The sequence below is a fragment of the Apis cerana genome, linkage group LG11, assembly GCF_029169275.1.
Source record: "Apis cerana isolate GH-2021 linkage group LG11, AcerK_1.0, whole genome shotgun sequence".
Classification (NCBI taxonomy): Eukaryota; Metazoa; Arthropoda; class Insecta; order Hymenoptera; family Apidae; genus Apis; species Apis cerana.
In genome coordinates, this window is record NC_083862.1 from 14,428,075 (window position 1) to 14,446,887 (window position 18,813).

The 18,813-nt window shown below is 31.5% G+C and overlaps 2 protein-coding genes and 1 long non-coding RNA gene across 10 annotated transcripts in view; 2 read left to right on the forward strand and 1 right to left on the reverse strand.

Moving 5' to 3' along the window:
- Positions 1 to 6,934, forward strand: part of LOC107995743 (intermembrane lipid transfer protein VPS13C) — a 20,069-nt gene extending 13,135 nt beyond the window's left edge. The window contains exons 44-51 of the mRNA XM_062082268.1: positions 338 to 524; positions 595 to 711; positions 798 to 915; positions 984 to 1,107; positions 1,170 to 1,236; positions 1,330 to 1,475; positions 1,544 to 1,670; positions 1,760 to 6,934. Of these exons, the coding sequence (XP_061938252.1) occupies positions 338 to 524; positions 595 to 711; positions 798 to 915; positions 984 to 1,107; positions 1,170 to 1,236; positions 1,330 to 1,475; positions 1,544 to 1,670; positions 1,760 to 1,900 (1,027 nt within the window). The 3' untranslated portion in view covers positions 1,901 to 6,934. The remainder of the gene's footprint in view (positions 1 to 337; positions 525 to 594; positions 712 to 797; positions 916 to 983; positions 1,108 to 1,169; positions 1,237 to 1,329; positions 1,476 to 1,543; positions 1,671 to 1,759) is intronic.
- On the reverse strand, positions 1,981 to 18,724 carry LOC107995742 (trithorax group protein osa). Of its 8 annotated transcripts, none has more exons than XM_062082269.1 (21): positions 17,606 to 18,724; positions 17,258 to 17,380; positions 16,980 to 17,186; positions 16,664 to 16,723; positions 13,408 to 13,540; positions 13,210 to 13,305; positions 12,802 to 13,127; positions 12,332 to 12,725; positions 12,107 to 12,232; positions 11,856 to 12,037; positions 11,618 to 11,659; positions 10,710 to 10,907; positions 9,735 to 9,954; positions 9,487 to 9,663; positions 9,212 to 9,322; positions 8,888 to 9,047; positions 8,558 to 8,816; positions 8,284 to 8,449; positions 7,903 to 8,204; positions 7,515 to 7,754; positions 1,981 to 7,429 (listed from the first exon to the last, which is right to left on the reverse strand). In XM_062082269.1, the coding sequence occupies exons 1-21, from the start codon at positions 18,443 to 18,445 to the stop codon at positions 5,471 to 5,473; spliced, it is 6,321 nt and encodes a 2,106-aa protein (XP_061938253.1). In that variant the 5' UTR covers positions 18,446 to 18,724; the 3' UTR covers positions 1,981 to 5,470. The 8 variants fall into 8 exon arrangements, with proteins under 8 accessions (XP_061938253.1, XP_061938254.1, XP_061938256.1 ...); XM_062082270.1 differs by having other exon boundaries at positions 4,915 to 7,429; positions 10,719 to 10,907; XM_062082272.1 differs by lacking the exon at positions 11,618 to 11,659 and having other exon boundaries at positions 4,915 to 7,429; positions 10,719 to 10,907.
- On the forward strand, positions 14,166 to 17,452 carry LOC133667007 (uncharacterized). Its single transcript, XR_009832058.1, has 2 exons — positions 14,166 to 16,298; positions 17,018 to 17,452. It is a non-coding gene; the product is annotated as an uncharacterized LOC133667007 (long non-coding RNA).
- Positions 18,725 to 18,813: the final 89 nt, after the last annotated feature.

Genomic DNA, 18,813 nt, shown 5'->3' on the forward strand with positions numbered 1-18,813 from the left:
TTCTATTTTAAATGTTAAAAAAGTTGATATACAAAAAATTTCAGTTAAAATTTATTTATTGATTATTAATAATTAAAATTTATTAAATAAAACAAAACAGAAATAAATGAGACAATGATATAATAGAAATAATATGATCTCACTTTATTTTTGATTTCATCTAATAATTCATCTAAAATTTAAATTACTTGTAACTTAATAAATAAGTTTTAACATTTTTATATATAAACTTATGTATTAGTTTCTAAAAGTGATTCTTCAAAGCTATTTCATGAATATATTAACATCTTGTATATATGTATAAAGTTAACATATTTATTTTTTGTTTTATTTTTAGACTTTCATGTTATCAAAGAAATTTAATCACAGTTGACACTGATGAACTTTTATTAGATTTATCGCGATCTTATATTATTCAAATTATGCAACAATTTCATGTTTTAATTCGTTCCACTACTGTCTTGGGGAATCAATATGGTTATAATTTCAAATCGCTAAGAGATAATTTTTATGAATCTAATATGGTAAATTAAAAATTATTTTAAAACTAATTTTTTTATTTTTTATTTCTATTTACTTCTTATAATTTTATAGCTGATTCTATGCAGAGAAGAAATAGCAGAAAAACTGAGTTATGAAGTTGCATGTCAATTGGGCTATACTACATTAGATACTACACAAATAGTTTTTGATTTTAATAACGTAATTAGGGTACGTTAAAGTAGCAACAAAAAAACATTTTTACAATATTAAAAAATTGATATCAAGATAATCAATTAATATCATTTTTATTTTAGATAAAGGAACCATGCATTCAAAATAAAGATATACCTCCTTTAAATCCTTCAATGCATACTTCATTTTCTACAGAAATTGAATTTGAAAGTTATAGCTTAGTAACTGCCTTTATGAACAGTAAGAGTAATGCTTCATGATGTATAAATTTTAATATATAAATTTTAATTGCATAATAATATTTGCAGGTATTCACCAAGAAGAATTAAAATATTTCTTTAAAACTTTAGCAAAAAAAACATTGATGTTTTTTAATACTGAAAGTTCCTCTTTAAAAACTCATTCAAAAATAATAACAGATATTATAAAAAGGTAGTATTAATAATGTATTATATATGATTTGAATGAATTTATATTCTAATTGTATATTTTAGGGCACAAGAAATAGGATATAAATTCATATCTCGAATACGTTTACCACGTTATATCAATCCTTATAAGGTAATAAATTTATTAAAATATTATTTACGAATAAAAATATTAATTAATAAATAAATATCAATAAATAACTTGCATTTATTTTTTTTTTATTAGGGAGTTGAGGTATTCTCAATGCATAAAGCAAAAGGAATGCATCTTCTAAGTATAATCAATAAAAATCCTGGTATTGAAACAGATACATATTGGGCACATACTACTTTATCAAATGATGGAAAACATATAGCTCTGGTTTCATTGCAGTATGTATATGGAAGTTAATTTTTCTATTTAAAAGAAACAAATGTTTTAATTAATATTTCATTTACAGGCGATTATATTTTATTGAGAAAGGTTGTACCTGGGGATCTTTAAATGTAAAATGGACTTTGGAGACACATCAATTACTATCACCTCCAACAATAGTCAATAATAGACTTATCTTACATGTAAACAAAGTACTTATTTCTTTAATATATATATCATACAGATTTATTGTTTAATTTTATCTAAAGATTTTAATATAATGGATTTATCTTACCTGCAGAATGAAGACACTTTGTCACCCATAGCAGATTGGTATTTGGAGAGCGAAGCAAAAGATATTCTGGAATGGTTGTGCCGGAAAATAAATATAGCGATGATCTTGAACATGGAGAACAGTATATGTTCAAAACAAGTTGTATAATTGGAATCCAAGCTATAAAAAGAGAAAGATAATTATATATTTAAAATAATCAGGCACAATAAATTCTCTAACAAACGCAATACCTCCTTGTGTTTATATTGAAAACCTACATCTAAAAGCAACATTATCATTTCTTCTACAAATACAATGGTTTTTTTCATATAATTCAACTTTCATGTAGTTTAGAAATTTTCTGTAATATCACGAAATTTAAAATATTCATATACATACATATTCTCATACTCTTATAACTAGTTTCTATATATCATGGATTTATGTGTCAAAGAGTTAGACATATCTACATATTATAGTCATTTGGATAAAGTACGTCTAGTTTATTTCATAATTTATTTACAAAAAGTCTTAGTAAATTACACTTACAGGCATCTCCACTCGAACTAAAGTAAATAATTTAAGAACTACACGTATTTAGATATCTATAGAGTAGGATACTTTTTGGGGTCAGGGAGAAGCTGGGATTAGGGAAAGTGTTCTGTTTTAATGTTTTTACCTCATCATTATTCTTCTATTCTTCTTTTATCCTCCTTACCTGTTTATCTCTTAAATAAAATCGAATCTGAATATTTTCACTTTTCCTTGTTTTTTTTTTATTTTACATATGCTACCCTTGTGAGAACCAAAACACCGATCATCTTATTTGTGAAATCCGTTTCTACAAAATGAGAAAAGGAAGTACCGGCATAGGTGTGCAATGATGAAATCAAATGTAAATTGTCGTTTCGGCGGACATTAAAAATGAGAGTGGTTTTTTCTCGCTTTTTTCTTTCATTCCATTACATTAGATAAATGTATATGCAAAAACCGTCGAAATATGTGCAAAAAGCTGACAATGGGGGGAATAGTACTTGTTAGATTTTTTCCGTTTACAATAACATATGCGCTTTGAAAAGCATAAGTTTCATGATTATAAATATGTCCCATTGGAATCACTTAAATGGCACGATCGAGAGCTTCGATCCGAAAATTCTATGTTTAAACTTCTCTGCATATTGTTTGGAATACATTACATAATTTCAATACATTATTAAAAACTGTCTTTCTCCATTTCCCTCTCTCCCTCTCACACTCTCTCTCATTCCCTCTCTTTCTCTCCTACTCTCAGTCTTTCTCTACTTCGTACATTTTTCTTTTTTTTTAAAGTTGTTACTACTAGTTTTGTTTTCTTTGAACTCATATTCATTATTTAATACGTGTTCAAATTTGATCACAATGGCATTTAATTATATTTATATATAAGTAAATTTATTCTGAAAACTGAAATAAATATTGCTGATTCAAAGAATTTTCTTTTATATAGAAAATTGCAAAAAAGTATAATTAGGAATGAAATAATAATAAAACAAAGCCCATTAAAAAAAAAAAAATAACATGTGAATACTATTTCGATAATTTTTAATTAGAAATGGGATAGCATTTTATCTAAGGTACGCAAGTATATTAAGCTGCCACTTGTCCATCATTTAATATTTTGCTCTCGATCTTTTCTTTGTATAAGATTTATATATATATATATATATATATATATATATATATATATATGTACATGTATATTATATATATATATATATATAATATACACATGATACACATACTATATGCATATATATACCACGCGCGCGCGTGTATATCTATATATGCGCATACATGTATACACATAATGCGCTCACAGTATATATATATATACATACATACATACATACATACACACACACATACATACATACATACATACATACATATATATATATATATATATATATACATACATATATACATACATACATACATATATATATATATATATGTATATATATATATATATATACATACATACCCACACCCACATCCACACGTACATACATACATACATACATACATACATATATATATATATATATAAAATATGTGAACAATAGTTTCATTTATTTGACAGACACTATTCCCCACCCCTTTTTCTACCAGCACCCCATCCTTCATGCATACAGCCAAGACACTCGCTGCTTTCACTATCATTATACAACTCACAAACTTTCCTTCACGCATGATCAAAAGCACGAGAAGATGCATGAACTGCGCACAACCATTCTTTCTGTCTCTGTTACATACATACATATACACGCATTTAAAAGACGAATCGATTCAAATTGTCATTCACTTATGCTTTTCTGACTTCTTATTTATTTTTTCTTTTATTATTTTTTTCGTCTTTTTATTCATTCACATACATACATGCATACTGATTCTCATTCAAATTTAATCTTTTCTTCATAATTCTAACAGCAAAATGATCACGCTATTTATCAATCTTTTTCTCCATTTCCTTTTCTATTTTTGAATCTCTTATCATTCTTGCTTTCATCCATTCTTTCATACATCAACTTTCATTACATTCATTCATTAATCGGTTTTCCTTCTTGCTCTCTTTTTTTTTTAGCAATGTCTTTCTTCAGTTCTAGTTTTGCCTGTGCTTCTAAAGTCGAGACTCTTGGTGGCCCACGTTTTCTTTATTTTCTTTCTTTTTTATCTGCAAGCGAAACCACCGTGAGCGTACGAGCCGTGTTACATCATCTTTTATTATTTTTTTTTTTGTTATCTTATTACACGACGCGGCGCAATTCGAATAAGATTCAATGGAAGTGTGTGTTATCTACAAAATATCTTAATTACTCGCTAATTACAGCACAAAACATGCAAATATAAAAATTTGCATCATATTATCGTTAATATTTATATATATAATCGTCACCCAATATTCTTTATCGTTCACATCGCACCATTTTAGGTTCGTCAAAACAGATTTCTTTCTTAGTTGTTTAAACGTCATTTATCTCATTCCTTTTTTTTTTTATATATTATTATGCTGCTTAACGATTATTTCATTTTTCTCATCTTTTTAACATGTTATGTTTTTCTTTTTTACCCTCTTCCCATCTTCCCTTTATCACTACACCCCGTTTATATCTCTATGAGTTCTTATTTTTCCATTTTTCGTCTTTTCTTTGTTCACAGTTTAGTTCTTCCTCGCATTCTTTTTTCCTTTTTTATTAACTATGAAACATCTTACACTATCGATATTATTCCAATTCATGAAGTAGGAAAGATATACTCGACACGATTCATGTAAACAGCGTCGTAGTATACCTTAACTTACTAACACCGATAATTAACTTTCTTACTTCTCTGTTGTTTTCTTTTTTGTTATTCGATATAAAATTACAACCACATGGTGTTATGTTATATCGACACTTTGTTCCTTTTCTACACACTCTAAATCCCGCATTTTATTTTTTTTCATCGATTTTCCTTCTATATAATCTTGTTTTTTGTTCACTCGCACTCGTTTTAACTATCTTTCTAACATTTCTCGCTCTCATATTTCCTAAAATGAATAGCAGCAACAGCAGCTTTTTTCTACAAGCTGTCTCTCGTGTCTCTTATTTGGACACAAAAATTGATCACTTTTTGCACAAGGGGGCTAAACAAACAAACCCGCGGATCAACCAAGAACGAAAAAAGAAGAGGAATATACCATCCATTAATAAAATAAAGTTACGTGCCCCTGGAACACTGGAACAATACACGAGCAACAATCGCAGCCACCTGCTGATCTAAAATTTGACTCATCACTAAGGCGAGTAATCGTGATTCGTGTTGTAATAGCAGAGTTCTATTATCAGGATGCCTAGCAAGATTTAGCAATGTGCCGGCTGCACGTCGTAGCATGTCCAAACTTGTGCCCATTGATTCAGGATTATCACGCAGTGCTGCCAATCCATGCTGATTTGCAACTCCTAATGCGCTCGATTCTGCCTGCTCGATGAATGCTACCAACAATGCTACACAAGGTGTCTGCAAAGCAATTGTACGAGCCACACCGCTATCTGCTGCGGATAGAAAATGGAGCAGATTCACGCCAAATTCGCGCAATACTTGCTCTTCGCTTCGGCAAAGTAACCTGGTCAATACCGAACAAAGTCTCTGGAGTCTCGAGTATGGAGGTGTAGCAACCACCAGATCCACATTGCATTCTGTTACGCAAAGCTTGCATAAAGCCTCCAGCGCTAATCGTTGCGGTGATAAAGAAGAATTCGGACCAACTGTAGGAAAAGGATCTTGTCCATGAGCAGCCGGACACACGGCCCAATGTAAAAGACCATCTAATACCGGTCGAGATATTTCTTCTGGATGTTGACTTAAATCCATATGACCAGCTATATTTGCTGCCATGACAAGCACATTTTCTCTTATGTGATGCAAAAAATCCCACCACCATTCACTCTCTCCTTGTAAGCTACTACATGAGTCCGCGAAATCTGCATCTTCTTCGCGATCATAGTTTCTTGTCTTCTGTGTCCTCACTGGATGCTCATGATGCAATAACAATAACTTACCAAGAAGACTTAAAAATGTCACATTTTTAGCGAATTCAGCCTCGTTACCCGGGATAAATGTGAGATTCCTTAATATTGTGGATAAACATACACAACGTCGAGCCAGATTATCTTGTGTTTCCGTAACAAGATATAAACTTGCTTCGTCCCTTGAATAACTTTCATCCTCATAATCGCTTATTCGTCTTCTTTTCAACGTACCTGCTGGATCTCTTATTTTTAATCTTGGTCCCTCCTTATTATCATTTTTCATTACTGATTCTTGTTCTTCATTTTCTATTTTAATCTCATTTTTCTCCATTTCAATATTATTTGTTGTATCATTTAAACCATTTTGTGCTAGTATAAGTTCCTCTTCGGACTTTTGCATGTCTGAAAAGTGTTCACCCATATTGTTATTTACTTTTGCTTCTGTATCACATTCTTTTTTAAATCCGTCATTCTTTTTCTCGAATAATTCTCTCGTAAGATCGTTCATCTCAACTGGTTCCTTTTTAATCCTTGATAAAACATCACTTAAAGTCTTTGTCTTCTTTTTCTTGTCCAATTGCTTCTTTTCATTCGTTTCTTTTGGCTTCTCCCCAGATTCGGTTATTTTTTGAGAGAATTCTAGTGATTCGAGCGTACCAGAATCTGCTTTGGTTTCATCTTTCAAGTCTGTACACTCTACTTCCTTTTGCAACAAAGGTGGTTTTTCATCTCGAAGAAGACGTGCGAATGGCACTGTTCCTATTTCAGATTGAAAACACGTTACTATATATTTAGTTGTGTTATTATCGACTTGCCAAGGTTCAGTTTCTGATTCACAATCTTGATGATCCCAAGATCTTCTTGTGTCTAAAACAAATAAATCGTCGTCTCTCGGAATAATTTTTACCGGACGACCTCGTCTGGACAAAAGCGTGTAATTTGATGATGAAAGCAATTTGGTTCGATCTTCAGGATCAATAGGACGTGTCACGGCACCAAGATCGACTTCTGGACCATCTGCTGATTGATTCCAATTACGATCGTCTTCATTTACAGGTGATTCAAACATATCAGATAAAGAACGGGAGAAATGTTCCAGTAGAACATCCAAAAGCCCAGGCAAGTGTGCCAACCCAAAATAACTTACCTGCAGAATTTATTTCGTTATAATTTAATATTTTCATTCATTGATCATTGTAAAAGAAATAAAAAGATATTAAGATGAAACTTACAGAAGAATCATCGAATAATAAAATATTTAACACATCAAGAGCCCAACAGCTCTCAGCTAATAAGCCTGATCTTAAAGCCATCATAATACGCCAAGCTTCTATTGGTGCTACATCAGCACGTGTAAGTTTCCGGCGTTTATACAGAAGTGGAGTTATTGCTTCCACGCTATCCGGAGGGAATGTCATTTCTCTTTTTGATGTAGGTTGCTGGTTAATCATCGGATTTATACCAAGCTGATTCTATAAATCAATGTCAATTTATATATAATAATACATCAAAAAATAAAATAAAAATTAAATAAAAAAAATGAAAATAAATTAAAAAAGATAAGATAACTAAACAAAATTTTTAAAAATATATTTAAATAACAAATACAGAATAAATTACCTGATGATTTCCAGGTGCAGGATAAAGAGGGGACGGTTGATTCGAATAACGGTGATCCCACGGTGGAGGAGCATGAGCTATAGCATTCAATGTTGGTTGAGGGGTAGTTCTATTTGGTTGTTGACTACCCCATTGTTGATTATTAGCAAGTCCTGAAGAAGGTGTAGAAGAAGCAGATTGGGGTGTTTGTTGTTGCGATTGTTGTTGTTGTTGTTGCGTCTGAGATTGTGGTTGTTGAGATGGATACTGAACTCTATTATTTCCACTAGTACTATTGTATTGATTTGTGGTATTTGGCCATCCTATAATTAATGAATCTTTTTTAATATTCTTATTCGTACCTATAATTTAGTTATAAAAATGATAATGAAATTTATTTGCCTGGATACGCTGGTCGTTGTTGATTATACTGAGGATATTGTTGATCTTTGGCAAAATCTGGATGACGTCGAGGAGGGTTAGGACCTGGGGGTGGTGGTGGCATATTTTTATTTGCATTTGCACCACCTGAATATATCTGCGTTCCTCCAGGAGCTCCATATCCTCCCTTTATAATATATAATTATAATATTTCATTGAATAATATAATAAAAAGAATAAAAAAATATAATGAAAAGACAAAAAAGACAAGATAAAAATAAAAAATATATATTACCTGTTCTTGTCGATAGTAATCTTGAGGACAAGAATAAGATGAAGCAGCAGAAGGCTGTGAAGGTGAAGAAGGTTGGCTAGTTGCTGTTTGTTGTGGTACAGTAGCTGGATGCGCTTGTGGTGCAGATGGATAGCTATTACTTCTTGCATTAGGTGGTGTTCCTGCTGAGTAATTCGCAGGTTGTTGACTACTACTGTATCTATTATATATATCTTGCCCACCAGCATTATTTGGTGGCATATTTCCTCCTGGATATCCTCTGTAAGATTTTTGGAAGTTATATTCTATCCTTTTATTAAATAAAACCTTAAAATGATTTCAATTTCTAACCTGTCAACATCTGGTACATAAGGTGAATAATGCGATCGGGGTGAATAAGGTTGATTGAATTCTCCCTGTTGTGACAATGTATTTGCTTGGGGCCGGATGTATTGATCTTGAGGATAATTTTGATAGGAACCTGTATTTTGGTAACTGCCTTGTTGTATGCCTTGAATAAGATTATTCCAATATCAAAATAAAAATTCAATTATTTTAAATAGAAAAAAAATAAATAAAACAAAACTTGTATAAGTATTAAAAGTAAACTGAAAGAAAATATTTAAAGAAAATTTGCTTATATATTGTGAAAGGAGACAAGGGTGAGAGAAATACCTGAGGCTCGTAGCGGACCAGGGTGGGGCGTTGCGTTCGACTTGCGAAAAAGGCGTCCCACGCCGTCGTCGAACGGATTCGTGCTATTCTGCCCGCCCTGGTTCAAACCACCTACCAGAACATATTCTCTCAACCGCAATTCCTTTCACATGATTAATAAAGTGTTCACATTAAACACTTTTCCAAATCAATCAATCATTATTCAAATTTTGTATTTTATTTATTATAAAATATTTAAAAATATTGAAAATGAATAATAGAAAGAAATTTTTTACCTTGATGCGGAGAAGGTGCACTACTTTGACTCGGAGGTCTTGGAGGAGGAGGCGTATATTCTGACGAAGGTCCTCCTGGTGTGCCTCCAGTATAACTACTTTGATAACTTCCATAACCATCCATGGAAGCATTGCTTGATCCAGCGGCAGGGAACGAATCTTGTGAATTGGAAGATCCTAAAAATCATAATATATTAATTAAAAATAATTAAGTAATCTTTTAAAAAAAAGGCATTTTAAAAATATACCTGGTGAGGGTACAGAAGCAGTTGCTTTTGATGGTTTCTTTTTTGAACCAGCTTCAACTTGATTTATAATAGGCTGAGGATCCACACCTCCGCGATCGAAGTGGCATTCATATGCCAACAAGTGCTTAGTATAGTGTTTTCGTAATGTATATGCTGCACTGCTACTTGCTCCAATGCCCAATAAACCAGCTATATCTTTCCATGTTTTGTTTTTGGTCACCTATAGAAAATTAACATCAAAAATTTTCTCATTAATATTTGTTCAATTGTTTATTTTTTTTTAGCAGAGAATCTAAACAGACAAAAATCTGTATTTTGAAAACGCAAAGTAACAAATAAAAGAATATATAAAAAAAAATATCACGGCGGCTATCAATATAAAAAGAAATTAAATATTAGTTTGATAAAAAAAATTTTTTTTTTCTGTATATACAAATACCTCGATTCCTGATCATGCAAGTATGAAAAATGAAACGAATAGACAAAAATACAATCGAAACGAATTACCGTTATACATTGATACTAAAAGTTTATTCTTCGCTGAATATTAGAATAATTCCATATAGCACCAAGGTTTGTAGATCAGGTCGTTTTCCATACGTGTTGAATGACTACTTTAAGAAAAGACGAGTTAAGCTTCTTTTTTTTTCATAATTTTATAAACAGTATACGAGAAAAAAAACTATATAGCAAAAAATATAATATAAATCATGCACAATTCAGCGCACACAGAAACAAAGCATATTTTATAATTATATACATCAAATATATAAAAAGAAATAAATAACTATTGATATAATTGATAATTGAAAATGCTAATAAGAAACAAAAACTCATTGATCGAGTTATTAATGGTTTTATGGTATGTATCAAATGTGTACACAATCAAAAAGAACAAAAACACGAAACACATAGAGAATTATAAAAAAAAAACTACTATAAAGACACCGAGGGCTAGATGGAACTACACTGCACCTTGCATACCTCCATGAAGCCCCCCCTCTCTTTCACGTAGAGGTATAGCCGAAATAAGTCGAGGGGGTTCTTGGAGATGGTAGGACAGCTAGTAATAGGTGTTCTTCGTTCTTCCATGAAATTAACTAATTTATCCAGCCATGTTCTTCGTTCCATTGAATCATCCATTTCATATAGCTTTGCTAAACTGTCTGGTTTCTGAAATTATTATTATGAAATTTGTTAATTTTCTCTGTATTAAATATAGTTCTGATTTTTCTTGTACATTTGATGTACTATTTTCTAAGGATAGTTTCATTTACAATGTCATTTAATTGCTTGTAATAAGTAAAAATTGTAAATATAATAAGTAAAATATATTCATATGAATATATTTTAAAATAATTAATATCATAAGCTACATGTTTCATGCAAAAAGTAATGTTTTTTAAATGATAAAATAAATAAAAGCGAAAAATATATATATATATAGATATATATATCATGCGATTATATAAAGCAAAATATAAAAATAATGTAAAAATTTTGCGATAGATTAAAAGATGTAAAAATAAGCAGGTTTTAGGACAATTATATATATATCATAGAATATATTTTTTTGTTTCTGAATTTATATCTTTGTTTGGTTAATATCAGAGATTGTTATGTAGATAAGCGTATATGCGAAATATAATTATTGTATAATTTTTAATAATTACATTATAATAATATTCTGTCTAATAACGCAAATGAAACAATGATACATAGACGTTTCTGTAAAGGTACAATGTTAAAATAGAGAAAGTTCAAATAATTATATTTGCTAAGCAAATATCAGGATATCTAGTTAAAACGAAGCACGAAGCATTCAGTGTAAATAGTATGTTGTGCAACGGTATAATAAATACTTATAGTGAATAAACAGTAACCTTAGATCTGTACGGGTCTTGAGGCACATGACTGTTAAATACCTGTAAAATATATAAAATATTGAAAAGCCGAAAAAAAACTATAGTATAAAAACACATTATCCCTGATTGTTTATTATTTTTAGCATTTTCATGTAGAAACATTTAAACATGCAAAATAAAGATACAGATATACATACGAAAATAGTAATCATTATGTCAGATTCTTAAGAATTATGTAATGAAACAAAATACATACAGGACTAGCAGGAGTACGTGGCCAACCAGGACTGTTCATATCAGGATATTCTTCGTGTATCGAGTTAATACTCGCTGCGCCAGGTGATGGAACTGTACTTTGTGGTGTAGTTGGATGACTGTGATATCCTCCTATCATTTCTTTTCGTACCTTTGGTGTAAATGCTGGATCTTCTCCAGAAGCTATATTAAAACAAAATTATGTATTTTCATAAACAAAGTGAAATATATCTTTTAAAATTTTGTACTAACCAGCTGATGCATTTGACAATGTAGATTGTTGAGAACCTTCATCTAAAGATGTACCATCAGGACCAGTTGTTATTACAGATGTAACAGTGCCACTTGAAGTAGAGGTAACATTTATACCTGAAGTACCTACATAAATAAATAAATATTTTCAATTATTATTTTATTAAAAAATTATTATTCTATTAAAATTATATAAAACAAAATATATGATAAAATGGCATATACCTGAAGCAGTAGTAGTTATACCACTATCATTAGAAGTTTCAGTTGTAAGATCTGCAGAATTATGACTGGCTGGTGTTGGTGTTGAAGTAGGATGTGAATTAGGTGTAGTACTTGGTGGAGGCATTGGACTTCCTTCATGATTGAGAGGTGGTGTGGCCGCAGGAGTATGCAAATGTGGTACAGCTGAGCTAGTTGGTGGTGGCTGACTACTAATATGATTAGGTGATGGTGGTGGAGGACCCATTGAACTTGCTGGTGGGCCCATATTACCAATCACAGCAACTCCAGGAGTACCTGGTGGTACCATACCTGTTGTACTACTACCTCCATAAACTTGAGGTGGACCTGGACTAGGTGGCATTCCTGGTGGTACACTATTAAATCCCATTTTATGCTGCAAGAAAATGATACATTGATTTTACATAACTAACATTAAATTTTTATTTACTTTGAAAATTCATTTTACTCACAGTGTATGGAGGATATTGCACCAAATTATTAGGTCTATTAGAAGTCTGATATTGATTATTAGGTGGTGGTTGTGAATTAGCTGGTGATGGATATCCTTGTGGAAATTGTACATGTGGACGTGGAGGTGGATAGGTACCTTGCGTATGATAACCTCCAGGCTGGCCTGCAGCCGTCCCACTAGCTGCATATCCCATACCACCACCCATTGGATTCATTCCACCAAGGCTTGCTGAACCAGGTCCTGGTTGAACAACACCAGGACCAGTATTATTCATTTTATAACTATGCATGTGTGGTGAAGGACCCAATGGTTGTTGATATGCTCCTAAAAAAATATATTTTTCATATTTCTTATATAAAAATATATAGATACAAGAATAAATACAAATTTTATATCTTTTACTTACCTTGAGTTGTCATAGGAGAATGGCTCATTCGTGCTGGTCCACTACCATCTGACTGGCTACTTGACGGACGTGGAGGCATCTGAACGTTTTGTTGACCTACCAAAAATATATATAATTTAATTCATATATATTCAATTAAATACAATTATATATATATATATATATATATATAAATATAAAGACTAAAAATACACAAACCAACAGCAGGGGACATTGAGCGAGAACCTGTAGATCCTGTAGGAGAAGGGGTTGGTCTCATCCCCTGTGAATTAGGTGTTCCCGGACAAGCAGGTCCATTCGAACTATCGTTACTGTTTTGTCCAGATAACTCCTAAATTATAACATAAAACACAAAATATAAATACTAAAAATATATTATAAAAATATTTTCATTCAAAACATATTTTTATAACTGTAAAAAATAAAATAAAATAATTATACCTAATATTTAAAATTATATTTGATTTTTAATTATTATATTATTATAAAAATTTATAGAACTTATTAATATAGTAATTAATATTTATACAAAATAATTAGTATTAATAATAATACTATAAAAAAAATTAGAATCAATTACGAGAATTAAAATTACTTTTAAATAATTGTTTGATACATAATATCATCTTTCAATCAATTTATTAAATTTTACATTTGCTAACGTAAATAAAAAAAATTAGCAAGTTAATATAATAAATATTTATATAAACATATAAGAATAAAAATAAAATAAAAATAAAACAAAATAAAATGTCTCATAAAAAATTCACTTCTTGAAATATTCATGTTCCTTTTATGTATGATATTTTTTTCATATTTAAAAAGCAAAAAAATTTGGAAATGCACTCTACACACGCGGCCATTCGCCACTAATCGTACGATGCAACATAACACGTCATATACACGCGCATGTTTTCAACGATATTTAGCATATATGTACATACGTATATGGAAGGGGAGAAGAGAAGGACGAGAAGGAGAAAGAGAGAATATATATGTGTACGTAACACCTAACATAGTTCGTCACAATGATACATTGGGAGAGTGCGCGCGGGTATATTGGAAGATAGGAAAGAGGGAGGTCAAGAGAAAGAGAAAAAAGATACAGATAGATAGCTTGAAAGAGAAAGAGAAGAAAATAAGGTAAAAGATAGATAGATAGATAAATAGATAAAGATGAGGGACGAAAGAGAGGAATAACGATATAGACAAAGAAAGACGTAGAAGAAAAGAAGAAAGAAAAAAGTGCATCATTACACCTACCAAGTGGTGGACAAATCATCCTTACAGAAGATTAAAGACTTCATCGGATGTATCACGGAACATATAATATATACTGTGTCGGACACAAGGACTCTCAGCATGACGCGAGAATCGAAGGAGAGGCGTTACCCCGCGCACTACGACAAAACCCACCATAGATTCGTGTATTTCCCGTACGATTTTCACAAGTTTTACGGGAATCTCATGTAATAATAACACACTATATTTAATCATGTGTAATAGAAAAAGTCAGTGGTTTAAAAAAACCATATGAAAACAGATATAATTCTTGTTTGTTACTATAGAACTACTGTTGGTTCACTGTGTACTTCGACCATCGCATGTTGTGTCAATAAGTCTCAATGTTTCGTATCGTAGATACAACCCTTTAGTACAATTATAAATTGGCTACATTCGATCGCGTAGATCATTTATTTAACAGGTTAGAATCGGACAGTTGATCGTCTACGTACGTGTACGTGGCCGGGAATAACTAAAAACGTGATTCTTTTTATCGAGTGTTCCGTCACTTCGGTTTACAGATTTCGCGTCTAGCTGTTCGTTGGAGGGCGTTCTTTCGTGGCGCGGCAAGCGTTCGGAAATTGTCGGTTATTTCCGTCGCTCTTCACGAAGAATACTCGTGTGCTCCAAAAAGCCCGAGAATATATGAGAAAGAAAACCACTAAAGTATAGAAACTACAGAAAATAAATATTTTTCTTAAATAAATTTAGCGAAAATCTATAAACTGATTAAATACTATTTATAAATCTTTATTAATAGTAAAAATTTTTTAGTATATTAATTAATGCGTATTAATTGTTTTTAATTATTTTATTATTTATTATTTATTATTGAAAATTTCTAATTTTTATAAATTTATATATTATATAAATATATGGAATATTATAAATTATAATAAGTTAAAATAAAAAAAATAAATTCATATAAATAAAAAATTTTTTTAAATATTTTATATTGTTATTTTTTTTATTAATATTATGATAATTATATCAAGGGTAATTGATTTCTATTAAAAATTTTTGTGAAAAACATAATCTGTTAAACATGATTAATAATAAGTAAAAAAGTAAAATTTATTATAATATCATTTTTTCAATAAATAAATGACTTAGATTTATTGACAGATATAATATTACATGCAAATAGAATTCAATTAATATTATTTAAAATAATTATTAATCGTTTAAAATATTCGTCACTTTTCAGCAGCATCATACGAGAACTTCGATAGCATGTCGCAAAGTGACAGTTGCATGATCTAACGAACCGAATATAGCTGAACGATATAAAACGTCAGAAGTAGTGGGGAAACTACCTCAGATACTCACTTTTCTCCCCACCACCGATTTGAGCGAATCACATACTTGCTCTCGCTTGCTTCTCTATACTCAGGTAACCTGTGTAATACTCTTGCTTCTCGCACTACCCGCCCATCTACATTGAAAGAAGCAAGAGATCGAATACATAAAGGAAGAGAGATGTTTGCCATACGTGCATGCGAGAATGTATTGAAAAGAGACAAGTAGATAAACGGAGTGGGGAAGAAGAGGGGAAGGGGGGAGAAGGCAGAAAGGGGAAGTCACTAATATCTGGGGCTCCAGCGGCCGCGCAACTCGCGCCCTAATCGAACTCTACAAGTCGCTTATTCTCCATCCCCACTTCCTACACCGTGCCCCTCCTATAGATAGGCAACTCATACTCAAGAGATCTCCCTTTCGCTCACTCATGTTTGCTCTTTTCAGGAGAGAAGTATCGAAGTTCTCCCGTCCACTGTATCTAAGATCAAATGGCATTTTTATGCAAGGTGAAATTAAAATTTGCTTTGTAATGCCGGTTATCATTCCATATAAAAGCTATCGTATTTTTACTTATATCATTTGTTTTTGGACGAAATCAAAATCGAATCACTAATACTAAGAAATAATATTAACACGTGCACATGTGCATTCATGCGCATGTGCTTTTTAAAATCAAAATAAATCACTTTAATAGAAAATCATAAAAAAATTTTAAATTATTTTTTGTTTCATAGATTATTGAAATATTTGTCAAAAAAATTTTATATATTTTATACTTTATATTTACATTTCAATTATTAATAATTTTATATAATTTTGAGACATGCTATTATTTGAAATTCTTTAGAGTATATAAAATTTTAACACTTACCCCTGAATCAATTCCTTGAGTATTAGGAGTTGTTGATCGTTGCTGTAGATTGTGAAAACTCTGTAAACATAATATAAAATTATTGTAAAAAAATTAATTTTTTAAATTTTATATATTTAATTTTTTTAAAAATTTTTTAAATGCAAATAAAATTTGTTTTCATTAATATACCAAAATAAAGATTTTAAGATTTTTTTTTATATATATAAATTATTATTATAGAAGATAGAAATTTTTTTCTCTACAATATTAATTGACTAAGATAAAATTTTATTATTATTATTATTATTTTATTTTTATTATTTATATAACTTACTTGAGATTGACCAGTTGATTGTGGTTGTGGTGATGCAGAAGGTGGTGGTGCTGGAGATTGAGAAAGAGCACGTTGTGGTGACTGACTGGAAGGATTGGTTTGATTCGCCGGAGGTGGTGGTGGATTTGGTGGTCCACCTTGATTCCAACCTCTTTGTTCTGTGTAAAGACTGGAAGGATGGCTACTTTGCGTAGTATATGAATTTAGCTAAAAATATAAATAATTAATTATTATGAATAAGTATTATATTCAATTATTTTTTAATTATTATTAAATACCTGATGGTGACTGTATGGTGCATGAGGTCTTGCAGGAGAAGAATAACGTTGTGTATATTGTTGATATGGCATAGGAGTTGGAGAACTAGGTCCTCCAGGACCTGCATGTAATCTTGGTGATCCCTATATATTATAAAACATATTTAATTATATAATTATAAAAAGAATAATAAATCATATATTTTATAAAATATACAATATACAATATACAATATCATATATTTTATAAAATATACAATATATGTAAATTATTATTATAAAATAATAATTTTAAATTACAATTAAAATATATAAAATATTAAAATATTAAAATATTATATATAATTAAATAAGTATAAACATTTCTACCGTCTGTGGAGGACGTTGACCAGGTTGTGGATACACTGGAGGAACAACTGGAGGTCGTTGAATGGGCCATGGTTGTTGATATGGCTCTGGCCCCATTCCAGGATAATTTCCATGAAAACGATGTACAGGTGTAGATGCTTGAAGTAACTGATTTAATGTAGGTGTTGGACCAGTAGCTTGTGATATACTTTGTCCTGATAGAAACCTTGGTTGTCCTGGAAAACTGCTTGGTGTAGCTCCTACATATGCCAATCGTGATTCAATCTTGGAAGCTGCATAATGCTCTTCCATTTCTGCTCGATGAACTCTTTCACTTTCATGTATTAAGTGTTTACCATGATAATCCAATTGTTTTCCTGGAAAGTCTCCATGCTTTCCTATATATTCTGGTACCTGTTTACTTGGATATTCAGTCAATGATTTGGAGGGAAATTCGTTTGATTTATTGGTATACTCCTCAGGGTAATCACGTATAACGTTCGACGTAAACGGATGTCCGGGATGGTTTGGATGCCCGGGCGTATCGAGAGGCTCTTGCTTGCCAATAGATTCTTGAGGAGCCTGTCCAGCTTCTCTAGGTGATTTTACTTCACCGGCAGTGTGTCCACCAATGTCCTCGCGGTATTGACTCATCTCGAAACCCGTGTCCCCGCCGCGATTCACATATTTAAGCAGCTGGGCCGCGCCCCGGGATACTTTATCACCCGGCTCTGGATCCAGCTGCTGCTTCGTATTAACACTTGCACTATTCCCACCGACTTGCGGACGTTTCTGTGCACATTTCACGGACTCGTTCAGCTTCACATCGTTTTGTTGGCTCTCGGCTTGCGTCGCAGCCATGTTCTCTCCTCACGGAGCCATCGTCGTCTCATAAACTGGCCAATCGCGGGACCTCGTGTGTCTCGCGTACTATGTACTCGAAATCGAAATCCTTTTCTGTTGAATCTCTTTTATCGTACTCAAGTCTTTCCACCACATCCTCAATCAGACTAGCGAAGGCTAAGCACCGAACTAACAATTTTTGCTTCCTGCCGTTTTCAAAGTAGAAGGAACCAAAAAAAAAACTCATACACGAACGTCAAAAGCAGCGTCGCATGTACTACGCCATCTTGTGGTTATACTACAAATTACTAATATTTAACTCTCATTTTCAATTTGCGATTTTTCAAAACTATATAGTAGTTTCATCAGGATTTCCTTTTAAGTAA